The sequence below is a fragment of the Grus americana genome, chromosome 6, assembly GCF_028858705.1.
Source record: "Grus americana isolate bGruAme1 chromosome 6, bGruAme1.mat, whole genome shotgun sequence".
Classification (NCBI taxonomy): Eukaryota; Metazoa; Chordata; class Aves; order Gruiformes; family Gruidae; genus Grus; species Grus americana.
In genome coordinates this window covers 37,115,679-37,135,648 of record NC_072857.1, presented here as the reverse complement: position 1 = coordinate 37,135,648, position 19,970 = coordinate 37,115,679, and the positions used below count along the sequence as shown (strand labels likewise).

The following is a 19,970-nucleotide window of genomic DNA, read 5'->3' as shown; positions in this document are numbered from 1 at the left end:
CGAGTGCATAAATTTTGTAAGAGACAGACCATACCATTTAATCTCTCTTCCTCCTGCCTCAGCTCACGCAGTATTAAAAAAATCTCCAAGTTACCTTGAAAGATCTCATCTCTCTTGCAATACAGATAGCTTTCCTAGAGCATACTTTGTTAAAATTACATTTTAACTGTTTTAAATAACTTTGCAAGTTATCAGAAGCTCTGCTTTCAACAGCTAATGCCTCTCAGTAACTATTGTCTAAGTAGATAAAAGGAAATATTTTTGTATCATTTGGTAGCTAAACTTCAGTTACATTTCTAGACACAATTTTAAAAAAATGGGTATATGTTAAGTAAATAAATACGAATCTTACCAATGAAAAGCAAATCTCCCTTTAGCTGTCACAGTGATTTCTATCTTTAATCAAAAAGTCAAGAAATTGCAGAACATACTTTGATTTGTTCAAATTCTCACTATAAATAAAACCAGGCTTCTAACAATAGATGTCCTATAGGTCAGGCTCGCTTTCAAGCGGGATGAGAACCGCACAAAGGAATGTATATTCCCCTTTAACACAAATGGACGTGGGCTTGACTCGGACTCTCACCGACACCAGGCCCTCAAGCAAACTGTATCAGGGGGTCCTTAAAGCAAAGTATTCTTAGTAAACAAATACTTGGTGTAGTATTCATTTTAGGTTCTAACGGTGTCAGACTTTCAGAGCTGAGCTTTTGAGTGGTATGTACTTTTCAAAGGCAGAACAGCAACAAAAAAACCCCCAAAGAAAGAAATTGGTAGATTACTACCTTCATCAGTGGTGAATGGAATGAGTAATTCTGGAGAAGAACATCAGCTTAAGTAACTTTGTTGTTGTTGCTTGGAAATGTGTAAATAAGCCCATTTTCACAACTTCTGAGGCAGTCTCTCTTTTGTTTTAAAACCAATTCAGAATTGGTATTATTACAAGTGACAATAATAAGCTCTAGTCCAATCATACACGAAACAGGGCAGGTTAAAACAGTAAACAAAAAACCTCCTATCACTGAAACACTAACACTTTAAATAAAGTTAAACTGCAAACCTCTGGAAGAAATACCACTTAAATATCTGAAAAAATAATTATAAATTGAACATTTATTCCATTTGGCTAACAAGTCTCATTTCTTTCACGAGGCAAGGAAAAGGAAAGCAGACACTGAAAGTCATCTGCCTGTGGCTTCAGCTCCAATACGCAAGCCAAACCTCCCAAAAATAAAATAAAATTTAAAAAAAAAAGGCAAATATGACCTGCACTGGTCTAGGTTCATAAACCTGAAGATTACAGCTGATTCCCTATAAAGTCATGAAGTTATCTTTACTTTTATGCCACCTTGTCTTTAAAGATGGAGGGCTCCAGAGACCTAATATTATGTCTTGATGAGTAAAAGTTTTATTAAGTCTTTAGACCTTGTATGGAATACATAATTAGCAATCCTTGGCACAAAATACAACCAGGACAGCTAGCTGTTTTAATATGAAGTCCTCTCCAGAAGTTGCCATTTGGCTATTTCTGTAAACAATGACGGGAAGATCAAGGTAGGGACAGACAGGAATATCAAGTGGCAATACTTTTTATTTTAAGAAAAAAGATAATTAAAATATCTTTTCAGTTGGCTTTGTCAGGTCTTGAGTTCTGATTTTTAGATTTCCCCTTCAGCAAGCCAGCAAACTCCAACACTTGAAACAATCCAGCTCTGTGCAAAAGAACAGTGGGAAGACAGTCTTTATAAACGCCTAAAAATAGGCGTCGCCAACTCCTACGAAAACACACAGGACTAGGAATGCACGATCAGGCTATTGTATAGGTGACATTAATTTCTAATAGATTTTATTTTAAAGTAGGAATGAACAATTGTGTATGTCTGCATATGTAACTTGTCATTTCAGTCAGATTTTGACTTATGAGTTTCGCAATCCATCCTTTTAAAAACTAGTTTTCCGTACTAAGTATACAATACTTCCAATGTCAAATCAACAAAGGCTTATCTTGTATATGAATACATCTATCTTTACAATATTTCTTACTTGGTAAAGCGGATTTCCAGGTGAGACGTTAAATATTCTCTTGGGGTAAACGTATGTTCCCAAACCACCATGTTTGGTACGTAATTGATTGAGAAGCAGAGCTCAGAAAGTGCAGTGTGCAGTTTGTCCAGGCTTTAAGAACAGTCAACAAGAAATTTTAAGAACAGTCAGCAAGAAATTAAGAAAAACATTTAATGTAATATAAATACGTATTATCATGGAAAGCACGGACTGGATGGAAGACGCCTCAAGAGCAGGTACAGCTCTAACTCTTCCTTTCATTATCTTTTTCTGCTTTGAGACACTTTTCTAGCTTATTTAAAAAAACAGTATTTTGGGTAAGAACACATCCTACAACTGCATACTGATCTGCATCACACACAGTGATGTAACAGATCTATTTTTATATATACATATACTTTCTTTTTTCCCCTTGGACAGTCTTAAGGAAGTTCTTTCCTAACTGAACTAAGCAACACAAGTAACGTTTGGTACTAGTCAGTATTAAAAAAAAATATTGGGGGAAGGAATCTTAAGCTACGAGTATGTTCTTTGGCCTCAACTTCTCTAATCTTTACCACATTTTGTGATATTCGGTTGTTGCAATTGTAGCAAACCCACTTCCCTTTCAGCAGCGTGTGTGTTTAACCACTCAAGCCACAACGCATTTATTGTTTCCTTCGCTTAGCTTCCTTCCTCCTCCTACTCTTATCACTACCCTCTCGTCCTGTGATCTTTCCTCACAATTATCTTTTACCTTTTCCTCCTCTATCATCTCTTACACCCCAAAGCGTATTTATTAATCTTTCCTCATATCTCTTTCAAGTGGGTTTTTAGGTTTGATTTTTATTTGCATTCAATATGTAAAATGCACATTTTGACTCGGGATTCAAGGTGAAAGGAACAGAAAAGGCAGCTTACTTTGTCACAACCAATCTGTTTTTCCTCATGCTTTCTACTCCTGGTTTCTCCCTTTCAGGTTCTCCTTTCTTTCCAGTCTGTTTTTTTGACTTTTTGTTCACTGCTTGACTGATGGTTTTGGCACAATGCTTTGGCAGCAGCTAGTAAATGAAAAGAAATAGCCCCTCCAAATTAAAATCCAACTTTTTAGCGTCCATCAGATACAAAAGAAGCTTATGGTCCAGGTGGAGACTTCATCACCCAAGTAACACATTCTTCCTTTGACTGCTAATGACACAATTCCAGTATTAAAAAGTCTTCTTCAAATCACCTTCCATTTAATAAACAGAAAACTTCTCCACAACAGGGGAAGTGGGGTGGGGAAGGTGAACAGGATTAGAACCGTAAAAATTCAGAAAGTTGAACAGATAAAAATCTCGAAGGAGAATTACAATAGACACAACCACACTCACCTGATCACTCAGCGTACATTGTTCTGTGCAAATGTCTGTGATAAGATTTCGAGCTTGCTTAGCCATTTCATCCAAGAACATGTTACACAAGGAAAGACTACGATCTCCAATATGATGTCGCTGTTAAAGAGCAAAAAAAACCCCAAGTCTTACTTTCAATTTCCTGTTAGTCCTACAATATTCAGACAACACACGCACTGTATTGCCGTTAACAGTTCACTAAATCATAGAACTGGGGTATGAGAAATAATAAATTCATTGGTCCTTAATAGTCTCAGCTCCAGGATTTTTTTTTTTTTTTGGAAGCAACTCGAACCATGAAATGTTCAAAGTCAAAATGGCATATTATAATTAAAAATATTTTGCAAAACATCTTCTGTAAAAGGAGGCAAAAATTTTAAAAAGTAGGTTTTCGTGTTTAATTCTGGAATAAATCTACTTTAAAGTGCCCAATACCCTAGATTTCTGTGAATCTCCTCTTCCTTACTTTGTACCACTACTAAATCTAAGAAAAAAAGAGCATGCAACTCAAGCTATAGAGAAAGCACAGTGTCATTCATACCACTGCCAAAGCCAATAATGAAGCTCTGCTGCATTAATTTCTGGATTCAGCCCCTTTGTCACTGGATCTGCACAAGCACAGCCTTCCGTCTCAATGAAATCCTTCTTTCACCACTGACGTTTACTTTCCAACAGCCACACTACCACACATTGTACACAGTACAGCAAAGATTATTTTTCCAAAATGATACCAGTTAACGAGTCATCCAATTCAGATGTTGAATTCAAAGTTCTGCTGGCTGTGGCAAAATGTGCTCGCTGCGGCTGAATTCACAGTAACTACTGTACAGCGGACTTTGGCTACTGATTCCTTACTGTTACTATAATTGTTCTGAAAGACATCTCTTGTCCCGAAGGGAAGCTTTCCTGGAAGCTTTTTGGTGTTTGTCTAGTATAAATAGAGTTTGCAGCTGTTTAAAGTAAAGTATATACAGGGAAAATAATGATATAGATATACTGAGATGAAGTTTAGCAGAAGAGGATTTAATGTTTAAATAAGAAAAACCCACATTGTGCATATTACAATAGGTCTTATTCATCTAATTGTTTGAGATGAGCACTGTTAAGAATGAAAATACACTTTCATGAGCACTACACAAAGTTGACCAAGTTAACCCCCGGAGTAATTCCAAAGTCAATGGATGCACAGGAAGTGTTCTAAAGGATCTATTTCATTACAACAAAAATAGAAAGAATTTGCTCAGAATCAAACTACTTCCTTTAACAAAGGGTCCATTTCTTTAAGCAACATTCTGCATTTTTTTCATTTCTAATTCTAACCAAAGAGGGCTTGCATTACCCAGTTCTGACCAAAACAAATGCCTGCATTATACTGTGTATCACTCTGGATTTTTTTTTTTTTAATCTTACTGAAGAAGCACTATTTCTAACAAGCCACACAGAACTCCCAACTTCCTACTTTTTTTTTTGGTTTTTTTTAAGACTATGAGTTCATAAACCATTTGAAAGAAACACTGTTGCTTGTAAATTTTAATAGGCATACAGGCCTTATTAACATCTAAGCCTGAATGACCCTGGAAAAGTCATCTAATCTTTGTACCTTAGTTTAATCCCTCTCTAAAGCAAAGATAATAATATTCACTTCAGAAAAGGATTTTGAGATCTATGGGTGAAGAATCCCCTAAGAAGGTATCCATTTGTTTTACTTCCCTTTTTACCACTCTTCTCCCTCGAATCCTAAGTGCTATAATAAACACCTTCTTGCAGCGTTCAGCTCTAGTCCTCTCTACTTTAAATGAGAGACAAAAATAATTAAGACAATGTATTTAAAAATTACCTCTTCTGGGCATAGTTCATGGGTGCAGCTCATAAAATGAGTACAAAGCAGTGGGAATGCAATTGAGTATCTTGACTGAGAGGGAAGCTCCAAACACTGCTGAAACATCTTCTCAAAAGCACGACTATAAAAACTGATTAGAAACAGACATTTAAATAGAATACATACATAATTTCACTGCAAATAAAGTCTACGCTATTAGTGTCAGATTTGTAGTTATAACTTATACCAAAAATTGCATCATGCTTTCAAAAGAAGTTTGTTTTCTGCATTCGCTTCTTATGCATTTTATTTGCATCTCTCTATTATTATTATTACTGTATTTTAATTCTGATGTTTGCCACCTAGGCACTGCAAAAACTTGCACCTTTTGCAAAAATGCCTTGAGGAAGATCAATTGTGTGACTGCTTGAAGAATCTCTCTGATAGATCTTCAGAAATACTTTTACCAAACTAATTCAGATATAAACCTGAAATTCTAATTGATTCTCCCACTGGAGAATCCTACAATAGATTCTTCCTACAAAGTTTGCCATTTAGAAATTACACTTGCAAGGACAAATCAAACAATAAATAATAAAAAGCTTCTACAGTCAGATTAGTAACTTACCAAAATATAGAAAGATCTGAGGTTTCAACCAACATCTCCACCAAAGAATCTACCATTTTTGTGTGGAAAATGATTGTGTTCATCATTTTTCCTAGTTCTCTATGGTCTGCAAGACTGAGCGAAGCTTTAGAAACACTGGTGTAGGCCTGGAAAGACACAAGAAAGAAATTATTTTGTACCTACAGCTGATTTTTTGCAAATTCCATTCCCATTGCCCAATATAATGGTTCAATACTGATTATGCTATATGGAGAACACCTGTGGGGCTTAAAGACTGTGGATAGACAATTTTATCTTTCCACTATAGCTTAAGAAAAGCAAACTGCCTTTCAGTGAAGTCTCTAAATGTCATTTTAATACGACACCAATTCACAGATAAACTGCAGAATGAATGCATTGACAAAACACAAACACGCACTTGTGAGCCTCCCCTTTAGTAATCAAGTTTTGGAAAGCAAGAAAAAGAACGCGGATTTTGAAAAATATAAAAATAACATGTCTGTCTAATCTTGAAAGAATTGATTTACTGTCTAACCAGTACTCTCGCCTTTATTAAGTCAATTATTAAGGATACTATTATTGCAACGCACAGAAGTGACCTCACTGAGCATTATTTTCCCACGGAACAGTTCCTACCTTCCCTGGCTGGGCAGGCTGAATCACACTCTGGACAGTTCACAGCCGCCAACAAACTGCTCATCCTCAACATACTCTATTTCCCAACTGTTATCGACACCCCAAAGAATGATTTGCAGAAAGCATGCAATGCAGACAAAGTTACATCAAAACATGGCAAATTATCTGCTTAAGTATTTGCTTGATTTTAAGAGAGTAGGTTATCCTTAGATAGCCTGTCATCCACTTACAGTGTGAGAGTAATCTGGAAGACCACTAATTTACTAAGTATTTTGGTTTTAAGTTAGCATCACACATATTTACAAAGTCTTACCTGCAATCTAAACCAATCTAATCTCATTCCTCTGAAGTCAAACACCTCTCCATCTTCGACTGCATCAGGGGAAAATACAGAACATAAAACCTTTAGGAAAACAACTACACGTTCAGATATATTATATCACACCTCCTAAAAAATCCCAAAGTAATCAAGAATTACTTGGGTACTGAACCTCATGCTTCTACCTAAGAATTTCAATCCAGCACAGCCACGCCAATAGGAATTAAAATATCTAGATGAAAATATGGATAATATGCTTTCTAAATTAAAAGGTAGAATTACTTCCCAATAGCATTCTTCAAAAGCTCTATCTGTATAGAGCTGCCCTGGAAAAAAGACACAACAAGACGCAGATACCGTAACGAAAGAAAAAGAAGGGAACAAATTCAGACTATGCAAGTTATCTGCTTCTACTGATTGCATGAAAGAAAAAGCAATGAAGCTTTCTAGAGGAATCTGTCATTCTGTAACCATTTTCCCAAGTTCATGTAAACTTACCTTGTTTCACACTTAGTGAAGTCATTGTGTTTACAAAAGATGACATGATGATTGATTCATCCTCTGGGCACACTGAAAGATTCTAAAATAAATGTTGTTGCTATTATTATTTCAAACTTGATTTATAAAACAATGTTAATACCCAAGCCCAATTATCAGCTATAGTCTGAAAGGTACAAAAATTTACAAGAGGTAACTTAATCGATGGAAAATTTCAAATAATGCTATTTAACAGCTTTCACTTTTTAGTTCATTAGTTGGCGACAGATACATAGAAAAGCTTGCTTCCAAACTAACATCTGCTCGATACGGGAAAATCTGTCAGCAAACGTGCCCACGCATTTTCAGGCTGTAGTCATTTACAAAATGGACACCAAGTATTTTCCTGTTATACAACAGACATCCAACATTTTTCTGACCTCTACAGGCATCTGGTCTGTCTGCATGGACAATCTGGCCATGGCAGGATATAATGGAGCCCACATCAGCATCGCTTTGCAGCCCACAAAACCCTCTCTCAGTAGTTTTTTTACTAATGTTGACTTCAATGATTGATACCACCTGAAAGATGGGCTATCGAGTTTTCAAATTTTACAAAATGCAACAGTTCACGAAAAAGCAGTATCAGCAACTGGTAAGATCATATTTCTATTAAATAATACAATACAGAAGTTTCTTGTATTTCCATCTATGACTGACATTTTAACCTAAAGGCTGAAAAAATCCAAATTCTCACTCAATCATTTGTCTAGTCTTGTGCTTGATACTTGCTATGAATTAATTAATATTCAGGTCAACTTATTTTTTCCTCATCTCAGTTTGATCCTAAGGATTATCTTATCTAAACACAGAATGTTTGTGCCACTTGTACAGCATTTAGAAGTCATCTAGGAAGTAATTTCCCAGGAATCGATGACAAATGTCAGAAAATATTTAATTCTGTCACTAAAAAAAAAATCTGTTAACATGTAAGTACATAGAGTTATAAGCAAAAAGCCCTAAATACAGGTATTCTGGTGTTGAAAGTAAACCCGAGGATTCAGTTACATTTAATAATTTAACCAGTGATACAAACTGGTATTTAAACTGTTTAATTAGTTCATTTAAACAAACAGTAGAGTATGTAAGTTCCACCTTCTGGTAATTGATGTAATGCTTGAAGTGTGAAATTTATTTTTTTGACCATGACAAAAAAGCCTTCAGTACAGACTTGCCAAGCTTGAGTAGCTGACCCAGGCACAAAATTTGGGCTCCACCTAGTGGTCACTAGGGAATAAAACCAAAGGAGTTCAGGAAGCCTATCATCTCTTCCTCAGGCTAAAAAAGAAAAAGGTTTGTATAACACCCCTTCAGTGGCAGTACTCGTTTTACTGTCTCCAATCCGAACATTGCTTAATAACATTTAAGTATGCATGTAACAACCAGAAGTACAACTCTAAATCCCAGAGTTAAACAGCAAGTTAAGTTAATTTGCCTTATTCCGTAATGTTCATCGAAATCCTCAAAACAGGATGCATTTCATAAGACATTTTGGACAAAAAGGCCTTTTTAAAGTTTGCATTTGAGAACTCAAAACCAGATTCTTGCCATACCTGAACAAGCTCATTTAAGACCACTGCATCAAAGCCAGAGAGATACTGTACATAATATCTCTGCATCACCGGTCCGTATTTTCGCACATGTGCTCTGAGCTCCTCCATGTAGAATATTAGCTCGGCTATGTGTCTAGGCAAGAGGACAAGGAAAAACTTATAAATAAGAAGGCATCCAAAAATAGCAAAAACAATTTCTACCAGTGGAATACTTCTCCAGGGGATTTCTTCTGATACCTTCCTTTAAAAAGTATTATTAACAGGTAGTTTCTGTATGAAAATATTTGTTCACATTGTAAAATGAGTTTGTACATGTAATTTCCTCTGCAAGGTAAAATCCACTGAGCAGGAGATAAACTAGCAGGCTGCCCTCACATCAATCCTCAAAGGTTTGTATAACTAGCCACTTATTTTTTGAAGAAGCCCTTCTATAATGCTCAATTTGAAAAAAAAAATTATCAAAAAGTGGTTAAATCTGAAAAATACAATTGTAATAACTGCTTTTCTGTTGGGATGGTTTTGGTTTGTTTTTTAAAACCATAAGGACAGCTAAATACTTGCTCAGGTTGTTTCAGAGAGGGTGTGGGACCTCCACATCCCTAGCACCTAGTCCAGTGAAGAAAACCCCAGCTTTTCCCACTCCAGCTGTACTCCAGCTTGTGATTGTCACTTCTCATTTAAACTCCTGCAGTCAATGCAGACTTTCAGCTCAATCTTGTGTTTAATAAACTTGAGAACATCTCAAAGACAACTAGTGCCCTTCCACCTATCCATATTCATAAAGCTCTTAAACCCATTTCTCATTTTTAACTTCTGTTTATGTTGACACTAACGCTGTGTTATATAAACAAATGTTACCCGATTTAAAGGACAGTGTTGCTATAATACAGGAGACATTCTGTAGATCAACAAATCAAGCTCTGACAGTTTCCTCACCCCCACTGATTTGTTCAATGCAAATCAGTAACACTGAAGAGACAATAAAGCTTTTTTGTTTTGCTTTCTCAAAGGAAAAAATGCCCAGAAATTTTATAAAAAAAATTTTTTTTTTTTAGAAGTACATTTGCTAGAGAAAACAAACTTTCACTGATGTGCTTCAGTTTCTGGGATTCCCAGGTAAAGATTTTCTGAACAGTCCCAAATCTTTCATGTAGCCATCCTTTCCCAAGATTCCCTTGCCTTCCAATGAATTTCACCTGTGAAATTCTCATAAACACTGAAGGTATCATACTAAAAATTGTTAACATACTTATCTATGAAGTCATCTGCGCTCTTCTTTGGCATATTATCCGCATGACGAAGAAGCCAAATAATTTCATCACGAGCAAAGGATAACGCCATAAATACAAAAAGTGCCTGAAAAAGAAAAGTTATTCACAAGCTTATAAATATATACAACAGCTGGACATCTTGTGCACTAAGAGGCAACTAGTGTCTTAAACCAAAGAATTTTAAAACTTAAGTACGTTTTCTCTCAGAGTAAAGTGTAGGGTTGTTCCCCCCCTAAACAAACTAAATGGCACATTACGACTGAGAAACAAAAAGTAAGACTGCATAAATGCAAAATATAAGAACTGTAATTACCTTGGGACCCAACAGGCCTGGCTGATCAGACAGGACAGTAGCCAGTTCTTTGAGTGCAGAACGTAAAAACTTGCGCCTCTCTCTATGCATTGAGCCACTGCATCAAAAGAACAAACCAAAACATCATCCACTGTGCTAACCACAGAACATTTGATTTTTCCAAACACTTAAGTCCAAGTATAGGCAGCTGATGTCATACCAACTTCAGTATCTCGAAGGATGTGGTTCAATTAAAACTGGCATCCCCATCACCGATGCTGCATATTCCTGAAGTACGGTTAAGTTTAAAACCCAAGTTCTCTGCCCCTGTTCTGTGATTTGCATTTGACTCCACTAAAACATTCACACTAAGTAATTAGACAAAAAAAAACTGGAGAGTAAACTAAATGCTTCCATCTTGAAGATTTGAAAAAATAATCTAAAATCTGGGAAGTTAAATTGCTAATGGCATTAAGCAAATCCAGATTTAAAAGAACAATCACCATATGATCTCATTCGAAAATGCACAACTAATTCAGGATTCAACATGTCTTTATAACTTTGTTAAGAAAACCAACACTAAAATCTGTCAGGAAAACTTTGCAAGACACTTACGCGTGTGAAACGGCAGCTTCTTTGCACTCTCTGATGTCATTAATACGCTTGTTGTAGCTGCAAGTGAAAAACAATCCAATATGGTAAGAAGTACCAGTAGGAGAGTTTAGCAAGAGCTGAGCAGGACTTGTGAGGAGCTGCAATGCCACAGCAAGCAGGAGACAGCCAAAAGCTCACACAAGACTCACTCCCCTGATCAGAGCTAAATGCTAAAACCGGCTACCCAAACCGAAAATACTCGCTACTGAAGTGCTCTGGTGTTCGCTGGTAGAGGTCTCAATTTTGTTTCTGTCTGAGTTTTCGTATGATATATTGCAGAAACAGTGGCAGACAGATGCAACTTTTCAAGCAAACTCTGCATTCATGACATAATTTCTCTTCCCTAGATTAAGATTTGTGGGCGAGATCATTAATTTTAACTTTTGCCATTTTAAAGACTGATTCACCAGACTTTTTCAGAACTGAGATAAAAAAAGGCACGATGGTTATGAAATCAAGCTCCTGGAAGTTATACACTAAACAAACGGTCAAGATACTAAGCAAAAAATGTTTGTGCACTGACTATCCTTGAGTAGAATTTATATGAAGTAGTAACATTTTCAAAACAGTCCTTCAAGAAATTAAACATTTTTGACAGAGGTTCTGAAAGGAGAAAAAGAGAACCAAAACTTACCCTCGTATGTTTACAAACAAGTCTTCTGCGGCTTTGTGAATATGGAATACTTCGTCCCGAAACAGAGCCAAACAAGAGCTGCTTTGAAGTGCAAGTTTCCAAAGGTTCAAAGCCGTAGCATCACTATTGAGGATTCCATGGCACAAAATAAACCCAACTTCAAAAGTCCACATTGATGTGTGTCACCAACCAGATGCACAAAGACAGTAAGAAAATAGTGGGATTATTATGCATTTTCTCTTAAATACTTCAAATAGTTCATTGATAAACTGTTTAACGAACAACAGTTTCATATATAAAAAAATACCCCACTGTTCTAGTGGAGGTATTTTCATAATATTTTTGTAAGCTGAATTACTTAATCCTGATACTACTCAGTTATTTTCATCAGAGTTACTAAATCTCTCACTTTTAGTCAAAGTCTGGAATAAAATGGTGACAAACTCCATTCCAGCACATGCTGAATTCTAACTTCACTGCATCTAAAAGTATGATACATACAAATGAGATTTAACCAAGTTCTCTAGAATCTAAAATTTGAATACAACAGCTTTTGTACAGTGCAGAAAAGCAAGTAGTCTTTTAAATGTTAACTAGTTCGGTTTTTTAATACAACCATGAGCTGTTTCAGAATATTTTACTCACAAATGATCCATTTTTCCATTGCATCCAGAGAGAGGTATTCACATGGCATCTGTTGAAAAAAAAAAACCCCAGTAATCTGTAGCAAACTAATTATATAGAAGACAATAATTCAATTCTAATTTCATAAGAAGTACTTTTTAGAAAAAGGGACAAATAAACCTCAAACGCTGATGAGTCATGGAAGACTGCTGCTGATTACTAACAGGACATTGTTTCATCCCTCTAGAAACTGAGGGTTTGAACATTAAATGAGCTTCTACACCCTCCAATACCTTGAACAAAACAGTGAAAAAACATTTGACAAACGTTTAGATTTGACAGAGATTGTATTTAAGAAAATTAAAGAACTAAAGGCTTTTGATATACACTAATCACAACCTGACAGCTGTTAACGCCTGAGTTTTTTTAGGAAGATTCGTATCACACTGAGGGAGCAAATGCAAACAAGTAAGCATTTTAAAGGAAGTATCAGTTCTGATTTTCAGTCTGTGGCCCACAAACATCTAAGACCATACACATGATTCCTTCCTTCTACACTGCAGAAGTTAACATTGCTTCCCTTCATCTTTTCGTTATCAAACCTGGAAATGAAGGCATGAGCTAACCTAAGAGAAGCTTCAATTAACACGAGGAAACTTTTCCCCTGTACTAAAGTATTCAGCTCTCCCAAGCAGCCTGTTTACTTCTCTGATTAGAAGTGTCATAAAGGTAATCAATCAAACAGAGCATGAAACATCTCTACCCTATTTTACGGAAAAGCTTGCTTAACCTTATCATAGAACGCAAATTAAAAGGCCGTACTGTGTCAGACTGTGCAGGATTAAGCATTGTACTGGGGGCACTGATGAGGCTCAGTAGTTGTGCATTTCTCCACTGGTCAGCTGAGAGATTTCTTCGAGGATAGACCATCTGGAGTGAAATCAGAGCATCTGAAAGGGACTAAAAAGGAGACCAATGATCAGTTTGAAGATGTCCTCGAGGCTCAGTCTTGGATGAATACCCGAGTTTTTTTCCTTCATTTTGTGAACTGCGTATTGACACTGCCATACTCCAAGCACAAAAGACACTAAGTACTATTTCATCAGTAGTGCTGTTTTCTCTTATTACTAACAATAAAAAACATTTTACTGAACTAGTTCTGAAATTAAACTTGAGGTTAAAATGCATTGCATCTAGTTTACTTCACATATATAACACTATTCCAGGCTAAGGGAGGGATGAAGAGAAGCAGGAGGTTTTGATTTTTTTAAATTATTTTTTAATCAGAGTTATAAAACTCTGAGTTCAGAATCAGAGGACACAAAAAAAATCCATAGGGAACAACAAATCTGTCATGTACAACTGAAAGTTGTTCATTATTTATTCAAGCATCCCAATTATCGTGTTATTCCCTTCTCTGCCACTTCATTTAGTATGTCCTTCCCTCTTTGCTAGCAAATTATAATTATTTTGAGCAGATACTGTCTACAGGAGCATCTTCTTGCAAGTTAAGCTTATCGGAGTAAGTGCTGTCCCACACCTCCCTGTCTTTTGCATCAATACTGGTGCTTATATGAGTCCTCAGGGAGTCAGGTCTAAGCTTTATACCACCAAAGAAGGTCACTCAAGCAAAAAAAACCCAAAAGTCATCTGCTGAAGCTAATTTAAAGGACTAAACAACTGCCAGGTCTACTGCAAAGTAGAGAGATGATGGAAGGACAACTTAAGTGTGCAGTTCCATGAGTGTAACCTACGTATCTGTTTCTATAGCATGGTGCCTGAAAAGATCCCCGACCCCAATTTATACCTCTAGCACGGAATAAAATAGTTATAAGCAAGCAGAAAGCATAAGCAGAAGAGCAAAAATCAGAGTGAAAAATGGCTTTACAAAAATGTTTCAATAGAAAGCATTAGTCCACTGACACGAAAGCATAAAAAAACCCAAACCTGAAAAGTGAAGCATCTTTGCTAAAATGTGTCCAAGAAAAGATTAATTGCAACTGAGATTCTTAGCTAAATAAGTCTTAACAAGACAGGAATCGTGCAGAAGAAAGTATAACAAAAATAAGATTACAGATTATTCAGACAAACGAGAAGTATTGAAAACTATTTCACTTCAGAGCACTTCGAGGAGTAGCTGAAAAACTCTGAACTTCTAGCGACGATCTTCAAAATTTTAAGGAAATTAAGAAAAATCTCAAGAGGACTAGAGAAGGAGAACATAACCAGTATCTAGACTTTAAACAGCAAAAAAAAACCCTGCCAAAGATTCCAAAATAAGTTGATAGGCAATCAAATTGCAAGCGCTGAGAAAATAACACCTTTATAAATAACAGTCAGTCAGTATTGATCAAGCAAATCTAGTTTCCCTTGTCAGAGCAGCAAGACTAATGGACCAACTGGAAGTGATAAACAGGATATACATTGACTTTGATGAGGCTTCTGTCACTTTTCCAAGGTAGTCTTATATGAAAATACAGCCTAGATAAATCTTCACAGAACTGGTGCACAATCAGCTGTGTAAGGATGCAAGCTTAAAAGCACTGGTACAGAAAAGGCTTCAGGAATTGGGTTCATTTAAGTTAGCGAAGTCAGCCAAGCAGGGTACACAGTGTCAGCTTTTGAGGATAGGAGCTATTATTAAAGAGGCAGTGGGGATCCCCAGGATCTCCAGTTTAAGGACCAGCCAAAGCAAAAACCCTCAGGTTACAAAATAGAAAAAAAAAATCTAGGATGGTAAACCACTAAAAAACTGGTTTCATAGAAACATTAGCAATCTCTTTATTTCAAGCTACAAACCAAATCAGAACAGATATAGCTATTCTCACATGATCCACAACTGATTTTTAATCAATTTCTAATCCTTAGTGAATAAAATGGAACCTTACCAATGGGTCTTAGCATTCCTGTATTTCTATAGGTTCTGTTATCTAACATCAATCCCCAGCCCATATATCCATTGTAAGTAAAATCTCCTGTAAAATTTATACCTAATGGCTTTTGGCAAAACAAACTCTTGCATATTTTCTTTTTTATCTCTGCTTCTCCCAATTAAGGTTACTGTGTGCCTGTGAAAAGTAGTTACATACTTTACTGTGAGGTACAAATTCCTCCATCATTTTCTTTAAAGGATTTTCATAATCCACAATCATCTGGCCAAGGCGCGGATATTCTCTGTCACTAAAAGCAACAACAAACAATTCACTCAGGTATAACTATTACTATTATTATTATTATTGTACACATTTCTTACATGACAGATTTTTACCTTGCTCCATGTGTCATTTCATGGGCATAGTTATACAATCCAATGATAGCCTTCCTTTCTTCAATTCGAGACAGCAATATCATTAGAGTTGTGTAGGTTATAATCAAATCTAGGTAGTTCTTTGTTAAATCGAAGTTTACAGTCTAGAGATAAAAAACAGTAAATTATCTATCTAAAACTTTTAGAAACAAGCATAAAACTTTTTCCTTACCTTTCCATCAATTTTCACCATTTTTAAAATACAATGGACTCTCTTGATTAAAGTTATTGTTCTGGTTTCATGCAGACTTTGTATAATCTGAATTTAGTCACTTGAATCCCCAGAACTGTTTGCATTCATGAAAGCAAGCACGCAAATAAATCTTTCCAAACTTAACTGTCACAGGTTAGCTGACAGATAGGAAAACTTTTCTTGGATGTTACTAAGTGATCAGCAAGTGCCTTGCCTATAAATTGTATTTTAATAAGACACTGTGATGTAAAAAGCTAGCACATATCCAACTGGCCTGGTAACATCATTCCATAGGATATATACCTGCTCCTCTTTCGTATTATGAACCTATGTCAGCCAAGCTGAATTTAGAATCACGACTAAAACTAGCAAGATGACATCATGAACATTAAGAAAGCAAGCTGAAACCAAGAGGAAAAGGTGTTTGAGGTTTTGGTTTGGGGGGGGGGGGCGCGGTTCGGTGTTTGGTTGCGAGGTTTGGGGGGTTTCATTGGTTGGTTGGGGTTTTTTTAATATAACACCTTTAACTGCTTTTGTACTTGTTTTAGCCAGCACCAGAAGTGACCTGCTCACATATCTTAGGTGGACACCAGTAATATTCCTGTTTTGTAAGCCTACAAGGCTTAAGCACGTAGATGACAGTAAACCTCTAAGAATGAACTAGCAGATGCAATACAGCAAAAGTTACAGAAAGATTTGTATGCCAGGTAACGGACAATGCTGTTACTGCTGTACAGAAGTAGACTGTTGAAAATAGTCTATCTTTTGATTTTAAGCTATTTATAAAGTTAGGGATCTGAAGACTACAGTATTTTTCTCTCTCTTGCATTTGTAACTAGGGATGTCATGTTTCTGGGGCTAACATGAACAATTCCTTCTAGGACTCTTTTTAGAAACATTCTTAAGTAGCATTTGAAAGTTTAAATACAGAAACTTACAATATCAAAGAAGACTTGGCAAACATCGATAGTGTTCAGCAGCTCACAAACATGGTCCTTGAAAAACAAAGGAATAATTTCAGTTTAAAAAGATGTAAGTAAATCACTTTACTATGCTTAGTGATGGAGATTGATTTTATAATTTTTTAAAAAACAGAGCCATGAGTTCAGTTCTTTCATTACCTAGCATGATTTCTTAAATAAAGAAACAGAAACCTAATGTGAGAACTGACATATTTGCAATACCTTACCTTAAATTCCATAACATCGACAAATGTGAAGTAGTATAATGCCAGGTTCTTCAGAATCTCTGATTTTTCTTTCTGGAGCTGAGCAAGCTGTTGCTAAAAGAGAAACATAAACATGCACACTGTTTTGAGAAGATCTTGAGAAGACTGCTGAAAAATAATACCTGTGAAGCGCAGAGTAACCATCGGACTATGCAAAGAAGCCTTAACATGGTTTTCTAAGACTGAGGCTCTGTGCGTCTCAAATACACACAGAGTTCTCAAAACAGATCGTTTTAACAGCTGCCGACTATACTTTGAGGATAAAAGTCAAATTAGTACACATTAGTACCAAAGTCATATTGCTTAGCTCAGCTAGAGATGAAAATGGGTAGTTGTTAGGAAAACAGTGTTATCATATGTATAATTAGCAAAAGCAGAACAGTACGTGAGCACAAATCGGTATGACAAAAAAATAATGACGTTACTTGAGGTGGGAGAAAAAAAGGTGGCAGGTTACAAACTTTACTACAGAAAAACATTATGCTTTTAAATTCTGAACTTACCAAAAAGAATATCCAGGCAAAGCCACGTTAAGCATGCAAAATAAAATGTAGATACAAACATAAAATACAGTAACGGTTCTTTGACCAGTTCCATATAAACACAATAATACATTCAAACAAAAGCAACAAAATAAAGAAACAAAAAAGAAGCAAAACACTAGCATTAGACACTGGTGGAAAAAATGGAAGAGGCAAATGTGAATACAAAGGCATAAAATAGTTCACATGGATTTTTTTTTTTTAAATCAATGAAATATCATTTAATTTCCATATTTTTCAAGATTTTCTGGAGGAACAAGACAGATCACTTTAACTGTAATTAAGAACACCAAAAAAAGAAGCTGTTACTGAACAGCCATTCTGTTTATCTATGTATTACAGTTTCACAGCACTGCAAGGATCCAATTATTTAACTTGCAATATTCACTTACTCATTAAGTCTCTTTCGTGATATACGAATTGAGTTAAAGCAGTCATAACACTCAATATAAAAACTGCCCTCCGAGAAGCTGCAAGATTTTAAATTAAAGACTGATCAAGTTAAATAGGATTTTCTTCTCAGCAGGAGCAATCAATTATAAGAAAGATTAAATTAATTATTTCAAATTGGTTAGCTTATTTTCATGAGACGTTAGAATTGAATACGCTGCTTTATCTCACTCTGTTTATAAAGCTGTGCTGTGTTCTCAGCTTTATGTAAAGCACTAAAATTCCTCTAAATTCTAAAAACAAATTGCCTGGACCAGTGCTCCATGTCATACGTAAGATAATTTTTGCTTCTTTCCTCTGCATTTTTAGAGGTGATTATAATTTTTAGAAGACCTGAGCCATGAGACTCCCAATACAGCCAAGACGACAGGCACGTAGAGAGTTATGAGCAAACTGGAACGGCTACATTATAAAATACTCCTGCCTGCTCTTAAACCAGAGCAAAGGATTTAACTTTCAAGGTCTGAATTTGAATGCCTGCCCTATATAACATTTAAGTGTCTTCCACATAGTCATCAGCTGGGACTTAAATGAAAAATGGGTGTAAGCACATGTTTATTTTCTAACTCCGGATCATCTCATGCACTAGGGAATAGGTTATTTCCATTTAAACTACTGCCATACAAAATCAGTTTTCAAATCTAAGTCCTATGAGCCGTATTCTGACCGCCAGCGTGAATTTGCTTTCCCAGTGTACACCTTAAACTAACCGCCCCGTGCTCAGAGAACGACACATCCAGCATCATCACACACGGAGGCTGGAGCTCTTGCAGGTACGGCACAGCTCCAGCCAACCTTCGGGCCAACTTGCATCTATACTCGGGATCTCCCCGGAGGAAAGAGCGCTTTGTACGCTCCGGGCTGCTTCGTCACTCAACTGTTGTTACATGATGAGAATTCATCCCCGAAGAGGCTTGGTTTTAACCTTCACCCTGGCCCTATTGTTTCAAGTACTTATTGCAAGTGATGTAACACACGAAGCAGAAACAGGGTTTGTTTCTGTGCAACTAACACAAGCGTGAATTGGATGAATTTGAGGACTTGTTTCATGAATTTTCAGGAAAAGACCACAATACCATTCAGAAATAAGACTAATTCTAGTGCAGAGACAAGACAAAACCAAAACTCACATTACAACTGCACATAAGCCTTAACGACTTTTTCCCATCGCAATCCTAACTCACGCTAAGCAAGGGGCAATACTAAGGGAGACTATCAAGATTACAGGCTGTTGTACAGCACACGCGTTTCGTGTAAAAAAAAATAGCAGTAGCATCCACTTCTGGAAGACAGGACAAGTTCAAAGCACGGTATATGAAGTGGGGAGATATAGCAAAAAGGGAGACGATGCCGGGAACTATGCTTGCAAAAGAAATAATCTTTTCTATTCTGTGAAGCTGTACATGAAATAAGAGAATATATGGAGGTATTCATTACACTCAACCAAGAATTAAGGAATCACTGCTGTGCACTGTTAACTAGTTACCCGTCTTCCCAGAAATATTTACACTTAAATGATGCTAACACTTTCATATGGAGTTAAGGTGATCATTCTTTGAACTCTGAGTGTTAGCAAACTTTTATTTAAAATATTCATATCAAAGTAAAACAACGTATCAACCACAATCACTGTTAAATCGCTATGGTGCGAACAGTTCAATGCGTACAGCGCTGCCGGCACAGCGATGTTTAAAGTACAGCTTACAGCATGTAGGGTCTTGGATGTTTATTTGCATTTTTATCACTCAGGAATGCGGGTGTAGCTCTTTCCACACCCGCTGCAACAACACTTTCCATTACTAACTTCCTAACAGCTGTTTAGAAATAGCTGGTGCTGTATCATTTT

At 36.3% G+C, this 19,970-nt stretch overlaps 1 protein-coding gene across 4 annotated transcripts in view; it reads right to left on the bottom strand.

Moving 5' to 3' along the window:
- NCKAP1 (NCK associated protein 1) overlaps positions 1 to 19,970 on the bottom strand; it is a 61,345-nt gene that overhangs the window by 21,221 nt on the left and 20,154 nt on the right. For 2 of the 4 annotated variants that reach the window (XM_054829561.1, XM_054829563.1), the window contains 18 exons: positions 17,094 to 17,180; positions 16,843 to 16,899; positions 15,673 to 15,815; positions 15,494 to 15,584; positions 13,227 to 13,364; positions 12,426 to 12,474; positions 11,781 to 11,937; positions 11,108 to 11,164; positions 10,514 to 10,610; positions 10,179 to 10,285; positions 8,930 to 9,062; positions 7,338 to 7,419; positions 6,834 to 6,892; positions 5,885 to 6,030; positions 5,275 to 5,407; positions 3,417 to 3,536; positions 2,965 to 3,104; positions 2,044 to 2,175 (listed from right to left, as the gene is read on the bottom strand). In XM_054829561.1, coding sequence (XP_054685536.1) covers positions 2,044 to 2,175; positions 2,965 to 3,104; positions 3,417 to 3,536; positions 5,275 to 5,407; positions 5,885 to 6,030; positions 6,834 to 6,892; positions 7,338 to 7,419; positions 8,930 to 9,062; positions 10,179 to 10,285; positions 10,514 to 10,610; positions 11,108 to 11,164; positions 11,781 to 11,937; positions 12,426 to 12,474; positions 13,227 to 13,364; positions 15,494 to 15,584; positions 15,673 to 15,815; positions 16,843 to 16,899; positions 17,094 to 17,180 — 1,928 coding nt within the window. Of the gene's footprint in view, positions 1 to 2,043; positions 2,176 to 2,964; positions 3,105 to 3,416; positions 3,537 to 5,274; positions 5,408 to 5,884; positions 6,031 to 6,833; positions 6,893 to 7,337; positions 7,420 to 8,929; positions 9,063 to 10,178; positions 10,286 to 10,513; positions 10,611 to 11,107; positions 11,165 to 11,780; positions 11,938 to 12,425; positions 12,475 to 13,226; positions 13,365 to 15,493; positions 15,585 to 15,672; positions 15,816 to 16,842; positions 16,900 to 17,093; positions 17,187 to 19,970 lie in introns of all 4 variants that reach the window. The other 2 variants (XM_054829560.1, XM_054829562.1) reach the window with 1 other exon arrangement.